At 30.7% G+C, this 20,382-nt stretch overlaps 1 protein-coding gene across 3 annotated transcripts in view; it reads right to left on the bottom strand.

Moving 5' to 3' along the window:
• LOC140055304 (uncharacterized) overlaps positions 1–20,382 on the bottom strand; it is a 97,293-nt gene that overhangs the window by 50,244 nt on the left and 26,667 nt on the right. For all 3 annotated transcript variants that reach the window (XM_072100611.1, XM_072100613.1, XM_072100612.1), the window contains exons 4-10: positions 18,624–18,801; positions 12,105–12,269; positions 11,200–11,346; positions 9,294–9,359; positions 8,732–8,846; positions 1,461–1,601; positions 719–828 (exon numbers count right to left, since the gene is read on the bottom strand). In XM_072100611.1, the coding sequence (XP_071956712.1) occupies positions 719–828; positions 1,461–1,601; positions 8,732–8,846; positions 9,294–9,359; positions 11,200–11,346; positions 12,105–12,269; positions 18,624–18,801 (922 nt within the window). The remainder of the gene's footprint in view (positions 1–718; positions 829–1,460; positions 1,602–8,731; positions 8,847–9,293; positions 9,360–11,199; positions 11,347–12,104; positions 12,270–18,623; positions 18,802–20,382) is intronic.

Genomic DNA, 20,382 nt, shown 5'->3' with positions numbered 1-20,382 from the left:
GTATAAACTCTAAGGCGTCTGTAGTATTAGTATGCCAGACCTACAAACCTCTTTTCTTTATTACTGCGATTGCATTGTAAATAAAAAAACTAATTTTGATGACCCATTTCAGGGTCATGAACCCGAGTTTGTGGAACGTTGACTTAGACTAGATAATAATTAGGCTTTATGAATGTGTATGCATTACCAAATAGGTTAATGGAGAATAATATTGAAACTCGTACTGTAAAACATAATTCTTATAGGAGTGTGTATGCCCCAAGGTTGTTGAGTAGTAATTGATGTTACTAGCGTATTGTAAAACTAAAAGTTGGCAAACTCAACTACATTTTAACGAACGATAAATGTATCCCATAGGCCAATGAAAAGATTATTATTGGATGTATAAAAAACCAGGACATTGGAATAGCTGAATGAAGAAAGGAGAAAGTTTTGATTCTTAAGCTCTGTCTATACTATCAAACTAGTTTGTTAAAATGGTGTGATTTGCCCAAATATGGTAGTGATATGCCCAAATATAATAGTGATATGACATCATTATGTCCATATATGGGCACATTACATTTTTTGTCAATAAAGTTTAATAGTGTAGACCGAGCTTTAGCTTTTTGAAAATAATGGTTACTGATGACATATGTACAGTCCTTTTAATATTTATTTTTTTGTATGGTCTTTTGTTTTAGGTGGATGAATTAGAAGTTAAAAAAGAGAAACTTACTGATCTGCATGTGCCACGATGTACGGTCACCCATTCACTGCCAGCCTCTTCAATATTCAGGGCATCAACTGCTTGCACCTCGTGTTTACCAGTCAGCTTAGCCGACAGTTCTGAAGGATAGTGTGCAAATAATGAATGTTTATAAGTGCAATGGTACAAATAATTTCATGAGATAAAAGATGAATTTCATATTTCACCGAATTAAATTATTTGTTCTATCTCACGAATATAAAAACATTCATTATTTTGTTTTAATATAACATTTAAATACATTCTTTTGCCATTTGATTCATGCAGATTTTTCTTTTTCTGTAGGCAAGAAGTTCTATTACACAATCATTTAATAGTACATACTATTGCACACCATGTGACCCACAATGACAGGAGTTAATTTAGGTGTTACATAATAATCAATAAAATCACATAGGACATCGTCAATATGGCATAGTATCTACCCCTCTCTTATGGTTGTAGAAAACAAATAAAAACTCAACATCATAATTAACGGAAAGATATTTAGAATTTCTAAAAAACCAATTATCTTCTTACGAATATTGAATCTAGAAAATTAATAGTTATAAATTCAAAATTTATTATGACAGGATGCCTTCGTAAAAAAATTCCAATCAAAATTGTATAAAGTGAGACATTGATTACAGCGTGTTGTATATCACACAAACTGTTTTGTATGAAGATTAAGAAATTATGCATGCAAAATGGAGATTTTATCACCGCGTCTTACTCGATACTTGGGCGCTTATGATGGATAATCTCTTCATGCTCTTTGATGCGGGAATAACGCCCTCTCCAGCCTTCGCTCGGTCTTCCAACAGTCCTGCAGCATCGCATCTCTCCTCAGCAATTTGTTGTAGTTTCTTGGCAACTGTAAAAAAAAATTTTTTGATTGGATTCATATATAATTTTCATAAAAGTATTTTTCCATAGCTATATAAGTATTAAATGCAACTAGTATAACAAAAAAAAATGAGCTGCAAAAACGATCTAAAGTAAAATCTACACTATCAAACTTTATGTGACAAAAAAACGTAAGTAAAATGCAATGAAATATATTTGTAACTTATAAAATGAAGAACAAAATACATTCCTTAAAATAATATTAAAAATTAATGTTTATAAGATTTCATTTGGAGTACATTTGTTGCTGAAAGAGTAAAATTTCAGTTAAAGGTACGCAAGCTTTCCAAAAAATCCAAATAGAAGATAAAATGTCAACATTTTATTTTGAAAAAAATTTTAACTTAAACGAATGTATTATTTTATTCAGATTGATTCTGACATATTCTTTACTTTTTATGAAATTATGAATGTCCTCAATTTCACATTCAATTTACCATTAAAAAAACGAAAAAAAAAAAATTGTCACGATTTCAATAAATAAACGTATCATAATCCAACGGTAAGAAAATTAGAAAAGCATATTCCGCAGCAGCAGCTGTGGCATTTGCGAGAATATTTTCCTTTGTCATTTCCACGAATGTATAATAATTTATTTTTACTTTACTAATGAAAAGTTATTGCAATAATTATAACACAAACAGCTACTAAATTTATAGAGTAATATGAGACAATTGGAATTAATTTCATTTGGATTTACGCCACTGATATCTATATCAAGTTAAAAATTAACCTGATTATAGGACTTTAATGTATAAATTGCATTTCTAGAATTAAAATCCATCCATATAAATAATTATTTCAATATGGTTTATAATTTAGAAATAAATAGTAATCGAAAGTAGTAGATTGTGCATTCAAGAAATTTCAAAGCTTGTTAATTTCAGCAAATTTCTTATTATGCAAATAATATATCCAATTATTTATATCTATTGCAATTCATCTGAGCATCAATATTGAAAACCCACTCAACCATATCTTAAAATAATAATTCTTCTCAAACATACAGTATGCATCCTTTTTGTTTGAATAATTGTTTAAAATGAGTTTTTATCGCAGCAACCATTTTGAATTACATCATACCTAGAATTTTAATATATATTTAGCCAAATTAAAAATGTTTGAAATGTTTTATGATTAAAATTGTATTGTTGGAAAAGTTTTTTTTTTAAAGGAACCTGTTTCTGGGAATTTAACAGGTGGTAATAGACAATTTCATAATTTATGAGAATGGTTCATCCATTTTATAATTCAGGATGCACTCAACTGTGAACATATTATGCACACAGCTAGCTAGATACTGTATTATAAAATCTATGTTTTATGATATGGGAAACGAAATGCAAAAACATAAATAACTAACTAGTAGAACGAACAATATGGGTCACAAAAACAATTGTGATCTAAAGCAAGGGATGAGACCACCTCAATTGGACTAAATGTTGACTGTTGACTGTTGCCACCAAATGGCAACCATTCGTCTGTCCACAATGACCTACGCTTCTAAAAGGTAAAATATGTTTTTGGAAACGCACACTCGCAAGATGTGTACACTGTACCTTCAGTTTTAGGTCTTTGTTTGTTTGTTTGTTTTTATTTCTTGCTCATATAAAAATAACAGTTGTACAGAAATATACATCAAAAGTCGCAGACTTAAAAACAACAAATAATAATAATAATATCTTTATCTCAGAAGACTTGTTTTAACACCAGAGTCTTTCTTTTTGTTTTCTTTTTCTGTTGTGTACATTTAGTATTTTTAACTTTACACAAATAGTCGTAGTAGATAATTGTTGTGAATTGAAGAACCACGTTTTCTGTATCTTAATAAGTTTTTTTAAACTTAAAAAAAATTAAAAACACACTGCTATAATCATGATTGTGAAGTTTGACATCATACAAAACCATTTAAAATATTATTGTATGTAGTATTCAGCTATATCAAATTCCTAAAGCATTCTTATACCCAAGGGTCCAATTAGAACAAGAAACAACTTATTAACAAATTCATTTATAAAACGCATTCCATTTATTCTTAGCCTTAGTACTTTATCATGACGACTTCAAATGGAAATATTAATTAATTTCAGATTTGACTTATAACGAGGATTAGTCTCCTACAAACAGGATCGACATCGAGTTGTGAACTTGCGACCTTTTCGTTTGATCGCTATTGCGTCCTCGCCATTTTAACCTCAAACTACAAGTTTTAATAATATTTTTCAAGAGTAAATGGAATTCAATATTTATTAGTAGTAATTTCTGATGAAATTAAAGCCGATTTAAAGCCAAGCCAAGTATATGTATATTTTTTTCCAAATTATAATCACATTTATTCAGTTATGAATAACTGGGGCGATCACTATAGCATATATTTGTCTCACGCACAGTATAATATATTCCATTTAAAATGTTTAAAAAAAACAATTTAAGCAAATACTGTGTATAAACAATAGAAAAGAAAAAACAAGTATACATTGTATGCATAAAAATGTTTACAATAACATTTATATCATTTGTTCCCAAACTTCTGACAGATTTAGTGATATACCATGAAAAACTTATGCATACACATACAAAATCAGGTTGAAAATATCAAAGAATATTGGCAATCCTTTGTAGTAAAATGACTCAACAGTATAATAAGAAAAAGGATAATTAAGACTTGGTAATTGCCTCATATTATATGACTTCCAAATTTACAAACCAAAATACTGATTTAAAATTTTAAAATCCATGTCATACTTAAGTCAAACAAGATGGGAAGAATAAAAAAAAAATAAAGAGACACAAGGAGTCAGATTTGTCAACTTTGTTTTAAGTCAATTATTTTTTTCCAAATAAGTTAAGAAATATTTTTTTCTTAAATAATTTAAAAAAAAAGAATAATAAAGAATATAGAGATAACAAGAGCTTGTTTGAGAAGCCTAAGTTTTCACTTAAGCACTTCTCAATTATCTTAAGCAAAAAGATAATTAAATGCCAGTACTGGTTAGTAAATCTAAAATGGATATTATAATATAATATCATTGTAACAATCTTTATTAAAATAATCTATTAAAATATTAATATTCAAATTAAAAAATAAATGTTGAGAAAATTGTAATAACAAAAAACTGTATTTCAGAATGAAATGTTCTTTAATTTTAATGACGAGCAGAATTAGTAAATAGCCTAAATATCGCCGTCAAACCATCAGAATATCTATGGTCCATTAATGTAGTAGAGAAATTTCATACATAAAAGGAATAGGTAGTTTGCTATTGTACGATGTTACAGTGTAATTGATACTTCTATTCCTATACACTCAAGTAGCTTCCATCATGTTGTTTTATCATCATTTACAATAATAATATATTAGATATTTTATAACACATTTTTCATAATTATGAACAGGAAATAAATTATGTAAATGTGTGTGTAGGAGGAAAAGTGAAATTAAAGGTTGCTATGTTAATACAAATAATATTATAACATTTTAATCACATTAATATTTTGTACATTTTTTCTGGTGGATATTGTAGAACAAATACTGTAGGTCTGGAAAATGCTTATTTTTCTACACGGTCTGTAAAAAAATTGATATCATTCTCAATTTTGTCCAAGTACTCTGACTTGCACTGATGAAGGGCTAGTGTTGTCAAAATGTTTACCTATTTTTCTGGCTGTTTCACTTTATCGTTTTAATTTAGCTTTTTCCTTATTTTATTTTGTATCACCATTGAGATCCAGCCACTATTACCCACATCATTGTCATTTTTTCATTGCTTATTTTATTTTGTATCTCCATTGAGATCCAGCCACTAATAATACTCACAGCATTGTCACTTTTTTCATTGCTTATTTTATCTTGTATCTCCATTGCGATCCAGCCACTGATACCCACAGCATTGTCATTTGTTCAGTAATTTTACTTTGGATTTATCATTATATATTATTATTATCATGCTATAATACCTTCATTATACTAATATAATATAATAAATATAATAATTTAATCTATTTACTTGATATATTGAAATAAGCTGATACGCTTTAAGTATATAAACAATTGAGCAGATTAAAGAAAACAAAATTGCTGTCGTTCAACATTTAATATTAAATTTGTTTTCACTCAAGGAGTATTTATAAAATAATTTAATTTTGTTTCCAATTTTTCTGTTTAATAGTTGTTATTTTTTGGTAACAACTTTTTCCATTCTGCTCACCTCAGATGTTTAGTGTATTGAGTCTACTAATTTAATATATTTACAGGAGAGTTTATAAACATTAGCAGATTGGAGAAAATAAAATTGCTGCTTTTGTTTGACATTGAATATTGAATTTCATTTTTTTAGTATTAAATTAAACATAATTTAATTTTGTTTTCAATTTTTCTATTTAATAGTGACAATTATCTTCTTTTCTTTTGGTAACAATTTTTCATTCTGATCACTCACTTCATAATGTGTATTGAGGCTACACTGCTATAAAGTGAATCTGATCTTCTTTTCTTTTGGTAACATTCTGATCACTTCATAATGTTTAGTGTATTGAGGCTACACTGCTATAAAGTGAATCTGAATCTTTAAGTAGATATACGTAATTCTGGCACATTTATTCTGTAATTTTTGTATCATTCAAACTAATACGTTTAAGTAGGAAGTCTAAAAAATGTAATCTTTATATGACAAGTAGTTCATATCTAGAAGCACATTATTACTATTATTATGGAATAGTATAAATCATAATACTGTATATATTAAAGATGTATTGTCTCCCTAGAAAACTATTTTTATTTTTTGTTTTGAATATGCCATTTTAAAGTCATCTAATAGTTATCCACTTTGACCAAAAATTGGATTGAAAAGAAAATAAAAAAAGTAAATTTTAATTATTTTATTTCAACAATATTTAAAGAGGGTGGTCCATCCAGCTGAAGCTGATCATTAGGGACCCTCAGAACAATACAATTTGATAAGTAACAAGTTGGTTTTTGTGTCATATGGTATTCCATATAACTAATAGTAGGATGGCATAAAAATGTTCCAGTACAAGATATCTATAATATATTTCTTGCCATATTCATTTTTTTATAGTAAAAATAAGATCATTATTCAGAAATTGTCATAAAATCTATATATAAAAATCATTTAAATAAACCACACAATACATGGACTATATAGATATGTATCATTATAATCAACAAAAAGCCAATAAAAGATAACATTAAACACTATATCTTAAAACATAGAATATCATTGCACAGAAGTTGTGATTTCATTCACAAATCAATCATACCATAATCAAAAGTTATACCTGGAAATCCAAGCAGATATTAAAGGCTTGTAAAATGTGTTGAAGCTATAATTGTCCTCAACCTCTCAGAAAGCCGTACGACAATTTATTACAGAAGAATGTATATGTGCCGGAATCTGACATTTTAGAGTCTATGTCCAATCAAGTGTGCCAATTTATAATTAATTTCACACCATCTTTAAGATGAAATTCTTCACAACTTTACATGATAGAAAGAAAAGGTTCTATTTCAATCTAAATTTATAAATTCAATGAATAAAAGATTATTCTGTTTCTCAATGGTCTAAAAGAAAGTAAACTGTATATATTTAGTTCTTTTAAGATTCCAGATGCTATATCCATTCAATCTTTGATAAAAAATATTGAAATTTAAAAATGTAGGATTACTATTATACTGCATTGTTAAAAATGTGTTAATATTAAAATAATTTTAAAAGGTAGTATTAATATTACTATATTACAATTACTATATTACAAAGGTTTCTATATTATAAATTAATTTAAAAAGTTAGCATTGAATATTATTATAAATAGTACATTTTTGAAAAGGTATCTGTATTATAAATTAATCTAAAAAGGTAGCATTTAATATTACTATATTATCTTTTTAATTAGGTTTTTATGTTATAAATTAATTTCTTAATCTTATTTTACTGTGGGCTAAAAGAAAAATATTAGTACAAATTTTATTTTAAATCATAAATAGGTAGCATTTAATATTTATTATACAAGATTTTAAAAAGGTTTATAAAATAAATATCTATTCATAATTAATATTTTAAAGTGGTTATTAAAACGTTTTCAATATTATATACAGTATTTGTTAATTGTTCTTACAGTATATTCACAGCACAGTTGAGACTGTTATGAATTTGACCAAAATTTAATGTAAAAATTTACAATAATTTTTTTGCAAGAATGTTTAAAATATGAATTAAAAAAAAAAATTTGTATTCAGTTAAATGAACAACAAATGATAGTTATTACATCTTTTTTATTTTGCAAGATGGTGATTTTTCAGCATAAATAGGTTTCATTGATGCATATAGCTTACAAAATTGATTTTCTACAAAGCCCATTTCCTTCACATTTATTCCGCATTTCATTCTCGCAATAATTATATATTCTGCAAAATGACTCAACAGCTCTGGCCACCTTTTATGTTTCATAACGAATCCATACATCTCTTCATAAAATTACATACAACGTCCAATCAAGAAATTTGCTCCAAGATGATGATGATGAATACAGTAAATGTCAGTGAATAACTGACGACGAAACGCACCCTGGTTTTCATACTCAAGTTCATAGCAGGTGAGCTGAGTCAGTGTATATCATTTTTCATAGTGAGCGATTGAGAACTTGTACACGTATTATTGAGCCTACAGCAAGGTTACTTTATACATTTGGTAAATTTTAATAGTGTTGTATCTTTAAAATTTAACAATGAGCATTCCCAAAAAAAAATGCATTTTAAACCTGGTCATTTAAAAATACTGAAATACAGTAATCTAAAGCTCTGTCCACACTATCAAACTTTATTTGACAAACACATGTGATGTGCCCATCGACATGATGATGTCATATCACCACCATATTTAGGTACATCACACTTTTTTGTCAAACTAGTTTGATAGTGTAGACAGAGCTTTGTAGTGTTTAATTTCCTAATCCAGGTTGACAGATTAACACTGCTTTATAAATATCAAGTTAAGTCTCTTTTTTATTTGTAAGCTACAGGAGACAATTTGTACAATTATTAGAATAAGATGCTAAATAAAACAAAATTAAAGAGGGTACCTTCTGGGTAGTGATGAAGAACGTTTTGCAAGTCTGCTCTGTCGAGTACCATTAGGTCGCAATGTGCCGAGGCTCTGATGCCATTTGTACGAGGCATGCTGAAAATGAGATTGACCTAGAAAAAAAAGAAATCGGTTTGATTTCCAATGCTTTAAAGAAACTAAAGATAAATGATGTTTAACGTATAATTTAAAGTGAAATTGTTGTTTTTGGATCCGATATTTTATCAAAATTGTGAAAATGATTTATTGTTTTATTATGTACAACAATTTCTTGCTAATTCTGTTAGATTTGATAGATGTTTCTGTTAGTTTTTTGTTTTAAAATCAGACGCCTTGAAGATAAGGTGTTTCCACCTTGTGAGGCGCCTCTGTGTGATATATTGAATAAAAAAAAGATTAAAAAAAAGATAAATGACATAAAATGAAGTAAAAGCTAAAAATATAGTGAAAAAATAAATAATGACAGATGGGATGACCAAGATCGATAATTAGCGTCAATAATGACTTGAACCCAGGACATTAAAGAAAGTATGCCATCTATCAACAATGCCGCTACTCACTTCCCCAAATAGTCGTCCATGGCGAAGTCGAGTTATACTTGTTTCGTCGTCTTCCGGCGAAAGAACCTGTAATTACAGAAGATGGTTGACATTACAGCCAGTCTGAGAATGTCATCAAAAGGTCAGATGTTTGACCTTAAGACTTTAAACATTCCAGTCAGTTAACTTAATTTATGAAGTTATAAATAACTGAAAATAATGTAGTTTACGTTCTAGAAGGCACTGGTGTGATTATATTATAGGTTTATATTTTCATAATGGACAGCCAGGCTAGTATAGTATCTATGAGCAACAGGAAAACCCTCTCTCTTCAAGCCCGGTACCTGACTGGTCCTATCCCTTTAAGTCAGTACTTCTCCTACAATAAAACCCAGGAGGGCCTAGTCTAGTAGGCTAGGTGGCCTGACATTTCTGTCAGTGTGATACGTTTTTGTATTTCGTGAGATAACAAGAAGGTATCTGTATATTTCTTAACCAGAATAAACTTACCAATCATTATATTCAAACAAAATAAACTAGACCTAATTAATTGTTTTTATAGAAACTTCAAACTCCCCACCGTATTTATTTGATCAATTATACTGTACGTCACGTCTGAAAATCTGAAGATAAAAATCACGCCCTCTATTTTAAACTAATTAGAAAACTTTAACCCGCGCCCCTTTTACCCGATTATTGATTACTCTTTCGAAATAAATAGTTAAAAATGTAATAACTACAATTTATTTTGACTTAATTCGAATATACTGTAGGCTCACTATACATTTTAAAAGATGTAATGCTATAATATATATTCTCATGTCAAGCAAGTTAAAAAGTAAACACGACGAATGAACGCGCTCAATCATCAGTCTTCCGTGACGCTGTGTTTCGTTTACCGTTCACAAAACTTAATTTGTACGTACAGTGGAATTGAGTGGCGGATAGGATTACCGATAGATCATTACAAAACAACTTAAATTTGCCTCGATTTTCGCTTGATTTTTTTTCTGCAGTCAGTGTGTCACTGTTTCAGAAACAAAGTGAGTTTATATTTGAAAGTTAACAGTGCAAGGGAAATCACAGCTTGAATAACGTTTCGAAACTAGACTGTCAGGCAGACGATATTGGGTTATATATGCAGTTCAGTATATTCTTAAGGTTACTGCAAAAACAGATAGCATGGAGTGAAATAATATTTACCCCCATTTCAAACACACCGTATGTATAATGGTAATCTGTTGTGAAAACATCATTGGTATAGTTTTAAAGCTTTGTTATTGGCTCTTTACTAATTCCATGAACCTATTAATTCATAGGCTAATTCTAACATATGTTACAATGATGATAACAATTATTATTATTGATTGAATTAACGTAATTGGTACTGACAACAAATATGATAGAGTCAATCTACTAAAAACGTAACCACCATTACGTAAATTTCAGAACTTAGCATGCTAAAATGTTTCAAAATCTAAATACAATTGTGTTATTTATTTAAACGTCCTAATTTTTAAATCGTTAGTTATTCGATGTTGTTCTCATATAATAGATAATTATTTTATAACATGAACATTATTCAGATTCCGGGTTGATGTTTTCTTGTCCATTATCTATTGTTGCTTCTAACTCTGTCTACACTATCAAACTAAGTTTCAAAAAATAGTGTGTTGTGCCCAAATATGGTAGCGATATGCTCAAATACGGTAGTGATATGACATCATCATGTCCATATATGGACACATCACATTTTTTGTCACATAAAGTTTGATAGTGTAGACAGAGCTTTACGCAAAATTGTAATAGTTTATTTTGTATCCATTTTACTTGTGTTTATAGTTTCTATCTTTGCCTTTAACATCTTAATAAAACCTTAACAATAACAATATAACAATTTCATAAAGTGATATGAGTGACGTAATACCTCGGCCTCTCCTCGATGAATGAAGAACATAGTGTGACAAATCTCGTTGCGCATAGCGATCATTTGGTTCGGTAGATAAAGTGATGGTTTTATCTCCAACGAGAGCATTCGAAGGAATCCTTCACTAAGGTTCTGGAACATAGGAGCCTACAATATAAAAAATAAAATATGACATCTGGAACAAAGGAGCCTATAATATAAAACAATACAATTTGACTTCTGGAACATAGGAGCCTATAATATAAACAAATAAAATATGACTTCTGTAACATAGGAGCCTATAATATAAAAAAATGAAATATGACATATTATGATTTCCACGGAGATTAGGACAGACTTGGTTGGGTTTGATTACAGTAAGTTATGCTACTGTTAATCTCTGGAGAGAATAGAAATAATGTTGGTGTACATGTTGTAACATATTACGAACGTGATTCATATTTAGGGTCTACGTTTCGTAAGTGTCTTCATTAAAAGAACATCTATATTCTTTTAAAATATTGTTTGTAAAATGTATTATTTCTGATATGTGTAGATAATACTAAGAATGATTATGTCATGATTATGGTATAGATAGTGATGATGATGATAACAATGATGAGGATAACGATGACAATGTGATGATGATGATAACGATGGTGATGATGATGACGACGATGATGTATGATAATGATGGATGATGATGATGATGACGACGATGATGATGTATGATGATGATATTGATGATGATGATGATAACGATGATGATAACGATGACCATGAAAGATGATGACGATGACGACGATGATGATGACGATGATAATGATCATGATGATGACGATGATGATGACGACAATGACGATGATGGTGATACTACACACTATAACATATATAGTTATGTATTACGTAACAACTATAATACCCACCTTATCAAGTATATACTTATTGGCACTGAGTGACACTTCTGCATGAAATGTCAAAGGGAGTTTATTAAACATACTGTCGTCGGTAACGCCTTTCTTACGAACCCACAGATATTCATAGTATCCAACCACAAGCAAATACATCTCGTCTTTAACTCGTAGATCTCTCTACAAAACAAAGAACAATAATAAACATCAACTGCCAAACTGACTCACCTGAGTAACAGAAGCGCAAATAAATTGTAACAGCTTGAAAGCAAATGCTTATTATTATAATTATTGAATACTAGTGGCAACTGTATTGCAATTTACAAAACATAATACTAAACGCTTATGGAATCAAATGTTTTAATCATGCCATCGTAATATTTATATTGTTAATATTGTTTATTTAATAGATCCCCTCCAATTAAAGACCTTTTGCATAGAATCTTCTCTAAAGAGAAACCAACTGTGTGACTGCTGGAAGTTAGACGAACACATAATTGTGTGTTGAACAATATTTGTTTGTCTTTCCATTGTGAATTTTACAGTTTTATTAGTACGTTTTAATGTCTTTTTATGAATATTTTCTAATCTATTGCTCTAAAAAACATGATTATGTAAAACAGGTTCAGTATCTATGTCTAATATGGGGGTTTTTTCTATATAAATATGTTTTTAAATAAATAAATAAATATATAAATAAGTTATAGAAATATCAGCTAAATATTTTTGATAATAAAATAAGAAATGGGCATCCCAATAATACAAAAAGACCAACTTTTTTTCTGTTTTCATTTGTTCGTTCGTGGGCTTAATTGGAATAAACAAACCACAATTATACAAAGACTTTGTCCAACATGGAAACACATATTTACACATAAATTTATTCAAAATAATATTATAATAATGTTAAATATTGGTAATTATAATGATGATGAAATTGATTAAAGGATTTAGAAGATTTTATAATATTAAGAAATATGCAATTATCGTACTTCTTGCGTCACGTGATTATTATCCAGTTATAAATAACAGGTCAATATTTACAGAAGCAATGTTACTAGGCCTTCTGAATCCAGTATGCTACTATGACTTGTATAATCAATTCAAATCCAGAATCCGTAATATACTGCTACAATTTAAGACGACAATGCCTTGCCATAGTAAACATAAACTTATTGATTATCGCGTCCGAACTGACATTTACTGTTGCCACGGGGAAAGACAACCATCATCATATCGTTGTCTCATATGCAAATTTAGGATCATAAAAACAGTGACTTATTTTTATAATTGCGTTGAATCCGGGCAACTAAAAAACAAAATGTATATAGCTTCTTTCTGAAGATACGAATAAATAAAGAGAAGGAAAACTGGGTGTTATGGTTAAAATATCGTAGTAACATAATCATATGTTACTAATATAAAATGCATCAAAAATTACGGTGAATTGCATAACAATAATATCATCGTGTCGAATGCTAAATTTCACGGACATAAAATTCAGAACATATGGTTTAAAGTGTGACGATTTGATTATTGGTATAGGAGCCTAATCCGTTATAATCTATTATTATTTATGTGACTTCAGTTAATGTTTATTCACGTCAATTATTAATGTATTGCCACAACATTTTCATAACGAAAAAAAAAGATTTAATGAGTTTTTTGTCACTGTTTATCGACACCTTATTTGATTTTACTATTAAGCCCTGTCTCTATCCAACTAGTTTGACAAAAAAAAGTGTGATGTGCCCAAATATGGTACTAATATGCTTAAATATGGTAGTGTTATGACATCACCTTTTCTATATATGGGCACATCACATTCCTTTGTTACATAAAGTTTGATAGTGTAAACAGAGCTTTATAGTGAGGTTGGCACCAAGAAATAAGTCTAAAAATACGACGCCGGCCGTTACTGTACATACACTGACAAAATTAAAATACATAAAAGTTGAAACCGATAGAAGCAATGCTATATTTAATATTGTTTTAATAAAGCTGTAGAATAATAAAGAATAATGAACACTATTGTAAACTTACTACCGGTATTAGATTTAGTGTAAGTAAAAAATCGAAAGATTTATACGCCGAAATTAAAATAGACAGAATATAGCCGGATCTATAAATATATTCATAAAGTAAGACGACGGAGGCGGATGCATTAAACATATTCACGGTTTTCTTTTGGGGAATTATACCTCACGTTAAATTTGATTTATACTACAACAAGGATGTAATAAGGTACACGCATACAAAGAATAAGAAAGAAACCTCTGAACTGTTTGTTAATGATTGGTCAATTACTTGAGTTGAGCGTAATACGTCATTGCGTTACGTCATAGGGTCTAACGCGTTAAACAACCGTTTGGCATGGAGTAAACGTACATTATGTACGGTTGTTCGTTACACAATACTTGCGTTGTGCGTAAAACGTCATTGCGTTACGTCATAGGGTCCAATGCGTTAAACGATCGTGTTGCATGGAGTAAACGTACATTATGTACGGTTGTTCGTTACACAATACTTGCGTTGAGCGTAATACGTCATTGCGTTACGTCATAGGGTCCAACGCGTTAAAAAACCATTTGGCATGGAGTAAACGTACCGTACATTATGTACGGTTGTTCGTCACACAAAAATATTTGCCAACTGCGGCAGTCATTGATACACATGGGTATCAAAATAACGGAATTGTAGGCCTACATAGGAAAGGTTTTAAAACTATAGAAACCGACTGGCGAGTGGGCTTGGAAGCGGGAATCTTCCCTAGTACAGTAAACTATAATGTAGGCCTACACAATAACGAAATTGATATTTACACATGTTGTCCATTCTATGGTCATGAATGTTCGGAATTTTAATTCAATCTAGAATCGAGAATAATAAATAGGAACCTAAATAAATAAATTCACATTAACTGCTCATTTAAAGGATTTAAAATGTACGGTAATTGATTAAATGATTTTGTTTCAATTTTGTGGGATTCCAAATTATATAATCAGATATCTGCTTACAAACGCTACAAACAGTAGGGTTAAAATATTTTAAGAATAGCCGATGGGTTCCATTTGAAGGATTGAGCTAGAAAACTGTATACTAAAGTATAATGCCGATCGTGAGCTGAGTACTTAACGAATGCACATGATTATTTTGTTATTTCTACGTGCTTTATTTTCTGAATATATTATAAGAGCAATTTTGATAATAGAATTCACCCGATATGGTTTGGCTTTCTCATAAATACATGCACAAGACAATTTTTCAGTCAATTGGTCTCTAAAATAAATTAAAGTATTTATCATAATTGCAATAATACATTATCATATTTATAATAAAAATTACAGATAGGTAGTACGGATGAGGAAAATAACTTTAACCTGTTTGTACAATAATTATTAATTATTATTAATAATTAATTAATTATTTTAATTTGTGTACAGCGCATTGAGAGCTTGCTTATAATAATGCGCTATATAAGAACGAACTATTAATATTATTATTAACAAGGATTGTTGGGGGTACACAATATTCATAAACTTATACATTGAAACCAAACTAACATCATCACGTTATTATACAGTAAACGTAATTACTGCAGTAACTGCAGTAGAATAGCGAGTCATATGACCGAGCGGTTAAGACAGGGGCGCCGTTTACCGTACCTAAAGAGCCAACAACAACATCGGCAAGGGTTCGAGGCCGACTCGCTCCTAGTTCTGGTGGTGGAACAAGTCTTCTCGGATAAGGACTATAAACCTTAGGTCCAGTGTGCACAGTTATAACCTGTGTGTACTTTAAAGAACCCAGTTCATTATTCAAAAAAGAGTAGGGGGTTACCCCGGTCAACTGGTTCACACAATAGCCCCTGTATCAGGGGGATTACCACCTATCTGATAGGACAGTGATTAATTCACTATTGGTAATCCTTGGCCACATTGCCTAAAGACATAAAATAAATAAATAAAAATAAATTTGAGATGATCACATACTATGTTGAACTAATTAAAACAAACATTAATGTATTTGTTACAGTGCTATATTGTAATATAATTTGTATAACACATTTTTAAAATGACAATTACTCATCAATATTGTTATTAATATCAGTCATGTAATGTGAATTCATGAATTTGGATCAAGTTTAATGTATTAAGGTATCGGCTTCAGGAGTAAAAGTTAAATGTAATCCATTAATGAATATTTCAGGATGTATAAATATTAAATATTAGATGAATTGTTGATTTTAGGCTAGGGTATTAGTCTAAAATCAACCTGACAACATTAAGGCGTCCGCCTTCCAAGCCACTAATAGCCGCTCTAATCCTACATTAATTCTATAAACGGTTTTCTTGCTGAGAACTTGGCCTACATGGTGTGAAAGAAAGAACCAAGGATAAAGAAGACACAGCGAGCATGTCAATATTAATATTCTCTGTCTGTATCTTCACATGGAATTTACCAGTTCATAGAGTATCATGGGAAATTTCTGTAATACAGTGTCACACAGTTTTTTTATTATTATGTGAATCTGTATTACATAATTTGTCTAAAGCTCACAAAAAATGTGATGTGCCCATAATATATGGACATGATGATGTCATATCACTACTATATTTGGAATATCACTACCATATTTGGGCACATCACACTTTTTTATCAAACTAGTTTGATAGTGTAGACAGAGCTTTAGACACTGCAAACAAATTATTTATCAAGTAATAGGCGTAGGGTAATTGGCTAAAATAGTTAAAAGCAATTATATATTTGGCGCCCAGACCCGTATATTTGTGTAGAGCACCAACACAGAACAGCCAAGTAAGCATGTCAATACGATAGGTTTAAAATCATCATTTTTATTTGGCGTCCAGAGACGCGCGTGGAGAAACTAAACAGAAAACCCAAGCAACCATGTCTAAATTAGGAGTTTAAAATCATCATTTTTATTTGGCGTCCAGAGACCAATGTAGAGCAACAAAAACAGAATACCCAAGCAATATAATGAGAAAATGTAAATTTCAAACAGTATAGTGTGAATGCCAATAGCATAAGATCATTATGTAAAAGTAATAATAAATGTACAGTCGCAATTACGAGGACGAAACACTGCCGGAGCTGATGTATATCAATTTCTTTTCGTTGAATAAATAATAACTCGCAACGTGACTGTTACATAGTGCCTCCTGTCTTCGTGGATTTGTTTTTCTTTTAAGTTAATTTATTTCCTCTCGTATAGTTAGACTTTTTTTTCTACATCATTCAATATTGGCGTCAATTTTCACCTTTGTTTCAACATTGGAGAACATAAATATATTATATATGCAGGTGAATATGCTAATTGTCTTTTTGATAAACTTTTTTATATTTAAATAATAACAAAACGTCATGAAAATAATGTATTTTCGTTTTCTGTTGAGTTTCATTCATTATTTTCAACGTATATATATATATATAATACACTGAACGTCAAGGTAGTCTACATTTCGTTTCCAAACGTAATTTTGTTTACGTGTTTTTGATAACCCATCTTTACTTTTATTTCAATCTTTATAATATGAGTAAAGCGTGGTTCCCACTAGAACGCAACGCAATGACGTATCGACGCAAAGTGCTGTATTGCGTAATCACAAGTGGGAACCGACGACGTAATAGTGCTGCAAGCATCGAAGGTTTGATTTCACGCAGGCGGGGGTAAACACAATGAGTGGAAGGGTATTTTCTTACGTTGCGTAGGTTGCGTTACGTTGCGTCGCTAGTGAGAACCAAGCTTCATCAAGAAGAAAATAACATTATTTCATAAACATGCAGTAGACATATTTAAACAACCCATGTTAAAATTCAATGTTCTTAAAATAATTTTCCAGATGGGAATTTATAATAAAATGAGTGATTTTGATTTCGAAAGCTATTTTCGGACATAAGACCAAGGAATTGTTCTTTGTGAATGATAAGATCATTCACAATACGTTTCTCAGTTCTAGTTTTGCATACGTCGAGTCACGTGACATTCAACCTTATTATGTCATACTATATGTCGGAATGTGACATCATAAATGATCGAAAGATGAAAGTTATTATATATTATATTATTATTATGTAAATGAGGCATTTTTTAAAGTTTGTAAAACGTCACACTATTAGTTCCCACTACAGACGCAACACAAGGACGTAACGCAGCGTAATGGATTTGACTAATCACAAGCGATGGATTTATTCGACTGTCGCTTGTCATTGGTCAACTCGTTTGCGTTACGTCTACGTCCTAGTGGGAACCAAGCTTTACTTGACGAATCATAAATGACAGTTAGAATGATCATTCGCAAATTATTAGTGGAAAATAAGCTTTAAAAAAACAATAATAACGAACCAACAACCATTAAGCTCTGTCTACACTATCAAACTGTATGTGACAAAGCAATGCGATGTGCCCATATATGGCCATTTGATAGTGTAGACAGAGCTTTAAGATGATCAGTTGCAAATTTTTAGTGGTGGACAACCATTACTACAGAGAATAACGTTTGTTCAACATACTAGATTTTCTTTGATGACGTTCAATCGATGCGTGTACCTAGCACGTTGGGAGTCGAAGTTGGTCATCATAGACGCCATCCCACCGAGAATCACGCCATAGAAAACTCCAATACCAAGTAGCATAGCTACTATAGAATAGGCTTTCTCTTCTTGCGTGATGGCGCTAATGTCTCCATATCTGAAAGAACAAAATAGTCCATCGTTAGAATTTTAATAATGGTAAAAAAAATAATATGGGCCTGTTCAGACACAGTTAATTACCCGCCTTAAAGCGTGGTTCCCACTAGCGACGCAACGCAGCGACGTATTCACGCAAAGTGCTGTATGGCGTAATCACAAGTGGAAACCGACGACGCAACATTGCTGCAAACATCTCATGTTTGATTTCAAGCAGAAGGCGGCCGCAAACACAATTATTGGAAGGGCATTTTCTTACGTTGCGTAAGTTGCGTCACTAAGTGGGAACTAAGCTTAAATAACAAGCTACGTTGTTAGCTACGTAGGTGTTGAATATATTTGGGGTGAGGGGGGGGGGATGTTGGTTTACGTAAATATAAAGCACTACTTCTCACAATCTTTTCATTTAACATTGCGTTCTATTTTTTTAAAATTAATAATAATATTGAAGATAATTAAAATTATCTTCAATATTAATAATAACTCGTTCGTTTGCTATATTTGTAATTCGTTACAATTATTTCATTCAAAGATAAAATCTGTATAAACAATTGATGGACTTTAGTCTATTGACAATCTAGCGCTAACGGCAGAAGAGATGGCGATTTCAAGTATAATGAATACATTTAAACAGGTTACGTATTAACTAAGCTTTATTCTGTGTCAAAATAAATTTGTTCCACAAAGAAATATATTTAGATTTAGAGTGTTCCCTGGTATTGTTAGCAATAAGACTTTGTTATTCATAGGATCAACGGCTCTCACAATAGGAGGATATGATAGCACATTGTGAGTAAAGAGCTTTGATGAAGTCAACAACGTAGTCGTCGAGGGGGAGAATGATGAATAAATTGATATCTGTATAGATATCATGATAATGTGTAATAATGATAACGATACTGATACTGATTACGAAGAAAATGACGACTAGCTATAATTATTATAGTGGTACGATGTGAAGATGATGTGGTGATGATGATGATGATGATGATGATGATGATGATGATGATGATGATGACGATGATGATGATGATGCTGACGACGACGATAACAATGATAATGACGACGATGACGATGACGACGACGATGATGATGACATTGACAATGATGATGATGACAATGACGACGATGATGATGACAACGACGATGATGACGATGATGATGATAATGATGATGAAAATGATGATGATAATGATGATGATGGTGATGATGACAATGATGTTTATGATGATGACTAGAAAAAAAGCTGGTTCTCGCAAAGCTGATCTTACCATCCCTTGCGCTCTCCTCGGAGATACGAAAATATGTGATAATCTAACGACATATTTTATATTTTTATAAACAAAATAATAGGATTTGCGCGTCCTTCAGATGTGACGTAAATTATAATATGTCTTATTATTCCAAATACTGTAGTTTATATCAAACCAGCTGCCTGTTTAATATTACGTATATAAGGCACTATCATTTTGCAAGGGTCACGGTGTATTCGATCCTGTTCTTCTAACATTACATCTACATCTTATTAGCGATCGATATAACATTGTAGGGTAACTGATCATCAGCCCGTAATGCTGCTATA

The sequence above is a fragment of the Antedon mediterranea genome, chromosome 7 (assembly GCF_964355755.1).
Source record: "Antedon mediterranea chromosome 7, ecAntMedi1.1, whole genome shotgun sequence".
Lineage (NCBI taxonomy): Eukaryota > Metazoa > Echinodermata > Crinoidea > Comatulida > Antedonidae > Antedon > Antedon mediterranea.
Note: the sequence above shows the minus strand (reverse complement) of the source record. Positions and strands in the feature narration are given on the sequence as shown.